The sequence below is a fragment of the Musca vetustissima genome, unplaced genomic scaffold (genome assembly GCF_032173495.1).
Source record: "Musca vetustissima isolate MV318-11 ecotype Yass unplaced genomic scaffold, APGP_CSIRO_Mvet_v1 utg1397, whole genome shotgun sequence".
Taxonomy (NCBI): Eukaryota; Metazoa; Arthropoda; class Insecta; order Diptera; family Muscidae; genus Musca; species Musca vetustissima.
Genome location: NW_026880157.1, coordinates 268,832 through 276,021, shown reverse-complemented (window position 1 = coordinate 276,021; position 7,190 = coordinate 268,832). Strand labels below are relative to the sequence as shown.

The 7,190-nt window shown below is 38.4% G+C and overlaps 1 protein-coding gene across 1 annotated transcript; it reads left to right on the top strand.

Annotated features, from left to right (window-relative positions):
* Positions 1-1,480: 1,480 nt before the first annotated feature.
* On the top strand, positions 1,481-2,836 carry LOC133325568 (uncharacterized; the record flags this gene model as incomplete). The annotated part of the gene is made up of 1 exon (XM_061534308.1): positions 1,481-2,836. A coding segment is annotated over one exon (1,356 nt), but the record flags the coding sequence as incomplete, so codon positions are not given.
* Positions 2,837-7,190: the final 4,354 nt, after the last annotated feature.

Here is a 7,190-nt window from a genome sequence, read left to right as displayed (position 1 = left end):
ACACAAACTTGATTTAATTTTTATACCCTTCACCACACTGTGGTACAGGGTATTATGTCTTTGTGCATATGTTTGTAACAGACAAAAGGAAACGAGATAGACACATGGTTCCTTTTGAGAATATGCATAGAATCACTTTCTAAGTCGATTTATGCATGTCCGTCTGTCTGTCCATGTTAAATTGTAAACAAAGTGCAGTATTTGCACAAAATTTTGCATAGAGTACAAAATTAGTTCCAGAATGATGTGTGCCAAAGTCCCTATATATCTTTCATTTTGCACGAAATTTGGCATAGAGTACTAAATTAGTTCCAGAATGGTGTGCGCCAAGTTTCGAGAAAATCGGCTCAGATTTAGATATAGCTCCCATATATTTTTTCGCCCGATTTAAGGCAAATGGTGCACAAAAGTCCCTGCATACCTTTCGATTTGCACGAAATTTGGGATAGAGTACTGAATTAGGTCCAAAATGATGTGTGCCATGTTTCGTGAAAATCGGTTCAGATTGAGATATAGCTACCATATATATTTTCGTCGATTTGAGGTAAATGGGGCACCAAAGTCCCTATATATCTTTCGTTTTGCACGGAATTTGGCATAGAGTACTGAATTGAGTCTAGAATGACGTGTGCCAAGTTTCGAGAAAATCGGGTCAGGGTTTTATATAGCTCCCATATATATTTTCGTCCGAATCAATGTAAATGGGTGGCCCAAAGTTCCTATATATCTTTCGATTTGCACGAAATTTGGCATAGAGTACTTAATTAGGTCCAAAATGATGTGTGCCAAGTTTCGTGAAAATCTGTTCAGATTGATATATAGCTACCATTTATTTTTCGTCCGATTTCACGTAAATGGTGCACCAAAGTCGCTATATATCTTTCGATTTGTACGAAATATATAGTTTCGTCCGATTTCATGTAAAAGGTGCACCAAAGTCCCTATATACCTTCGATTTGCACGAAATTTGACATAACGGACAAACGGACTGTCATTTGCAAATCGACGTGGAGTCTAAAACCAATATTTCGATGAGACACATTTTGCCGTATAATTAGTTGATATAATAAAGTTGTTGTTTTGTAATTGTCTTTTTGTAATTAAAGAAAAGTCATTATTTTCGATGGCGGGCATGATTGCCGATCACTGGAACATTCGATTCAAAAAAAAATCCAACACAATTAGATATCTGTCTCTGTTATGATCTAGGATTATTATAAATATTGTGAAATTTGACCATTATTATATTTGTATCGAAGCCAGGAAAAAAAATTCATATTATAGAGAAGGCCTTTCTGAAGGTCTACTATAGGCATGTCCTTTGCCTTCTACAGACTGATCTTCTTTCAGTAGTTATTATATACAGATATAATAGATACATTCTTTACAATATTTCCAGTTCTCAATTTTTAGACACAATCTTCTCAAAACCTTATTTCTAACCGCACAATTTCTTCTTTTTACTCCCTTCTCATTTCAGTTATCAGCATTTAGTGTCTTATTAATAGGCACCACCCTTATCCACGGTAAAGCTTTACCCGATCCAAAACCTCCCTTGCTTGGCCAACCACAAAAGCAACCACAATCCCAACAACTACAACCTCAACCCTCCAAAAATGTTGCCTTCGATCAACAAACATCCGAATCTCAAATCTCACAAGTTGCCCAACAGAGAATAGATTTGGACGAAGAGTATCATCATCACCACCATGAACACCATCACGATCCAGGCTATTGGAAAAAGAAGGTAACGTGGAAAGAGGGTTGGAAGAAAATTTGGAAACCGGCGAAAAAACAAATTTGGATACCACAATGGAAACAGATTTGGAAACCCGTTTGGGTACCGGTAAAGGTACCCGCTTGGAAAGAAGTAAAGGTGCCGGCATGGAAACAAATTTGGAAACCAGTGTGGAAAGAAATTCAAGTGCCAGCTTGGAAGGAGATACAAGTACCAGATTGGAAGAAAATCTGGAAACCGGTATGGGTACCCACTAAAGTACCTGCCTGGAAGGATATACAAGTTCCAGCATGGAAACAAATATGGGTACCGGTATGGAAGGAAATTCAAGTTCCCGCCTGGAAAGAAATTCAAGTACCCGAATGGAAACAATATTGGACACCCGAATGGATCAAAGTGGGTATACCGGGTGAAAAGTATCTGGGTAAAGATCACGAAGGTTGGGAATACACCAGTCATGATTTGTGGAAAAAGAAGCTGATCTGGAAATCACATTGGAAGAAAATCTGGAAGCCGGCCAAGAAACAAATTTGGGTGCCAAGTAAAAAACTCGAATGGAAGGAAGAATGGAAACAGATTTGGAAGCCAGCCAAGAAACAAATTTGGGTTGATGACAAGAAACTCGAATGGAAGGAAGCCTGGAAACAGATTTGGAAGCCAGCCAAAAAACTAATTTGGGTTCCCGACAAGAAACTCGAATGGAAGGAAGCTTGGCAACAAATTTGGAAAACCGAAAAGAAAGAAACCTGGGTTGAAGACAAGAAATTGGAATGGAAAGAGGCATGGAAACAAATATGGGTGCCCGGTTGGAAGGAAGTTTGGGTACCCGATTGGAAGAAGATTTGGAAACCGGTAATTATTTCCGAATGGTTCCCCTCGCCAGACCATCATGATCATCATCATCATGAAGTGGAACATGGTTGGGATCGTAAAGACAACAAAGGCGATAAAGTGGTGTGGAAACGTGACGACAATGCCGCGGGTAGCGTACAAAAATCCACACAACTGCAACCAGTACAAACAACAAATTTCCAACATAAACCTCTGGCCACCGCACAAAAGGAAGCATCCAAAGCATTTAAATTTCCTGGAGCGTAATGGGACGTGAGAGCGGAGGTTGCGGCATTTTACCGCATAGTTTCTAGGAAATTTAGGCCATTACAAAAATGCCGAGTCAGGTGTTTTTCCTTTTTTTCATTTTGTACATAATGTCAACTGATTTCAGATTTCAATTTTCCTGTTTCCACCTCTTTCCAACTTTAATCCAATTTTTGTCTCTTTTTCTTTCTTTGTTTGCTGTTATCTACCTCTCTTCCCATCTAAATGCTATAACACATTTACACTGCTGTTCTACTCCCGAAACATATATTTTTTTTAATTTCAGTTTAATTTATTTTGCTTATTTAATTTTTATTGTTAACTGTAGTATGAAAACGTTATGAGCATATATTTTTTTAAACTCAGCGTTTCGCCTTTAGCCTAAGTCATATTTTTATTATAAGTTATATAAAAATAATAATGAACTTTTTTAAATAATAAAAGGTATTATTTTTTGAAAATTGTTTATGATTTACTTTTGGGGATGGTACATTTTTTTCAAAAATTACCAAGATTGATAAAAAAATAATCCTTTTCGATAAAAATTACTAAGTAGCTTCCACTGAGGGAGTTTATTCTTCCAGAATAACGACAATAACGACTTCCAAAAAAACATAGGGGTATGTTCTGGAACACACGGTGTATTTTTTACACTTCACTCATACACTTCCCCTCAGAAGTTACCTCCTGTTCTGCTTCTCAGTATTGTATAATTATATTTAAGAAGAACTCATTATTTTGTTAATTTTGTTTAAGAGGAACATTTGGTAACCCTATCTTGTTCGAGCTCATTTCAAATCAGCTATTTGTGTCAAGCGAGAAATTCATTATTGTACTAGCACATGCCCGCAACTTCGCTAGCGAATGTAGGAAATACTTAAACATGTATTAACATATTATTTTAATATCGAACATAAATTAAATTTGAGTACTATTTAGTACCAAATTTCATGATTCGAGCTCTAAAGGTTCATCCAAATCCAAATTTAGTTCCATTTAGCACACATTATTTCCACAAGTACCCTCCTCAACCATCCAATAAAACTTCCTGCATATTCAGATCCTACACCCCCACAATGATTTCAAATTCAAATTTCAGGATTCCAAATCTATCGGCTAACCCACATTCTAATTGTACCAAATTTAGTACATATGTAGTTGTACCAATTTCCAAAACTTCCTACATACCCCAATCCTACACCCCCACAGTGATCCTAAATCGAAGTTTCAGGATTCCAACTTTATCGGTTGACCCACAATAAAAATTGTACAAAATTTAGTACACAGTAGTACGAATTTCCAAAATTCCCTACTTAACCCAAACCAACACCCCCACAGTGATCCTAAATCTATATTTAAGAATTCAAATTCTACTGGTTCACCCACAATTCAAAATGTACCAAAATTGGTACACATTAGTACAAATATCCAAAACTTCCTACATACCCCAATCATACACCCCCACAGTGATCCTAAATCGAAGTTTCAGGATTCCAACTCTATCGGTTCACCCACAATTTAAATTGTACCAAATTTAGTACACAGAAGTACGAATTTCCAAAACTTCCTACATACCCCAAACCTTCACCCCACAGTGATTCTAAATCCATGTTTCAGGTTTGCAACTCTATCGTTTTACTCACAATTAAAATTGTACCAAAATTTGTACACATTAGTACAAATTTCCAAAACTTCCTACATACCCCAATCATACACCCCCACAGTGATCCTAAATCCATGTTTCAGGATTCAAACTCTATCGGTTCACCCACAATACAAATTGTACCACATTTAGTACACAGTAGTACGAATTTCCAAAACTTCCTACATACTCCAAACCTTCACCCCCACAGTGATTGTAAATCCAAGTTTCAGGATTCCAACTCTATCGGTTCACCCACAATACAAATTGTACCAAATTTAGTGCATAGTAGTACGAATTTCCAAAACTTCCTACATACCCCAAACTTTCACCCCCATAGTGATCCTATATCCAAGTTTCAGGATTCCAACTCTATCGGTTCACCCACAATTAAAATTGTACCAAATTTCGTACACAGTAGTACGAATTTCTTAAACCTCCTTCTTACCACAAACCTACACCCCCATAGTGATCCTTAATCCAAGTTTCAGGTTTCCAACTCTATCGTTTCACTCACAATTAAAATTGTACCAAATTTCGTACACAGTAGTACACATTTCTAAAACTTCCTACATAACTCAATCTTACACCTCAACAGTGATCCTGACTCCAAACTTCATGATTCTAGCTCTATTGGTTCACCTAAAATTCAAATTGTACCAAATTTAGTACCATTTAGTACACATAAGTATTATTTTCTTAAACTGAATCCTGACCCCCAATCCCACACCCCTACAGTGGTCATGACTCCAAATTTCATTGTTTCCCCTCTATAGGATCACCCAAATCCAAACTGTACGGATTACAGTACAACTTAGTACTTTTCGTACGCATAAGTAACAAATTTCCAAAACTACGTTCATATCCCTATCCTACACTCCGATGGTAATTTTAATTTCAAATTCCAGCACGATTTGTATCTTCAAATTAAATTTGTACCAAATATAGTACCATATAGTACTTCTCGTACACATGAGTACACGCGTTCCAAACCATCTCCTTAAATGGACCCTACTTCTCAACCTTAATTACACTCCAAACTTCAAGTTTTTAACGCTATCCATTCACATGCTATAGAACTGTACCAAATTTAGTACATTTTCGTATGACCTTCCCCTTCTGCGTGAACCATCACTTGGCTCGCTTTTATATGCCTTTTGGGCTGGGGCATCTTCATCCATTGTCACAACATGGCCTAGCCAACGCAGTCGCTGCAGCTCAATACGTCTAATAATGCTGTTGTCCGAAAATATCTGTTAGAACTCATGGTTCATTCGATGACGATATTCACCGTCAACGCAGATCGGCCCATAGATCTTTCGGAGAATTATTCTTCCAAACACTCTAAGAGCTGCATCATCTGCTTGCGTAAGTACCCATGCTTCAAATCCATATAACTGCACGGGTAGTATCAGCGTCTTGTAGAGTGTGAGTTTAATCTGGCGAGAGGTGGCCTTGCTTTTGAGTTGCTTGCTCAGGCCAACACTATCCATCTCCGGATTTCAATGACGATGTTATTAGTTTTATTTATGGCGGTACCGAGGTATGTAAAATCGTTCACTATTTCGAAGCTGTAGTTTTCAAGTTCCACAGTTGGTCCGAGTCTACCATTATCTTGGTCTTCTCGCCAATTGCTGCCAGTCCCACTTTGGCAGACTCCTTCTCAATTTGTTCAAAGGTGGCTGTTACCTCTCTCAATGACAATTACAGATATCCTGGAGGGTGCCCTTTCAGCCCTGTCTAACTGGGCTTGCGCCAAAGGTCTTGGTATAAACCCCACTAAGACAGAACTGGTGCTCTTCAATAGGAAACGTAAGATTCCTAGTTTCCGTCTGCCATCACTGGGAGGAGTGACTTTAACCCTTCCTGAAGAAGCAAAATACCTTGGCACCATCCTTGACTGCAAACTAACGTGGAATAGGAATGTTGAAGAACACTCTAAGAAAGGACTGCTGGCACTCTACTCATGTAAGAATTCCATAGGTAAGAGCTGGAGATTAAGACCCGAAATTATACACTGGCTGTATACGACGATCGTCTAACCAATTCTTACTTATGGTTGCCTTGTTTGGTGGCAGGGGGTTAACAAAAAAATGCTGTTGACAAAATTGAGCTTAGTACAACGATCGGCTTCATTCCAGATCACCGGAGCGTTAAGAAGTACACTACAGGCAGCCTTGAACGCAATTTTGAATCTCCAACCTTTGGACATTCTGATTAAATTCCAGGCGGCCATGTGTACCCTGAGGCTTCGGGAAACGGATGCCTGGAAATAGCTGAACTATGGTCATGCCAGCATTCTAATCATAACGCCAGGTTGTGACCTCTTTAGGGGGAATATTCATATTAGTGACTATGTTCCCTATCATAGGGACTTTAATGACATCAATAATGAGTTTCCTAGTAGGGTATCCTGGACTAGTGGCTCCTTACCTCTGTCATTCTTTACCGACGGGTCAAAGATGGAGGAAGGCACTGGCGCAGGCGTTTACTGTAGGGAATTTGGAACATATAACTCATACAAACTCAACAGCGTTTTCCAAGCAGAGATTCTTGCAATAAAATTATATAATGGGGTGACTATATATGTCGATAGTCAGGCGGCCCTTAAAGTGGTGAAGTCTCGTACTATAAACTCAATAGCAGTTCATGATTGCAAGTCCGCTTTGAAGGATATACGACTGATAGTGAGTTCCAGGACATATTGTTAGG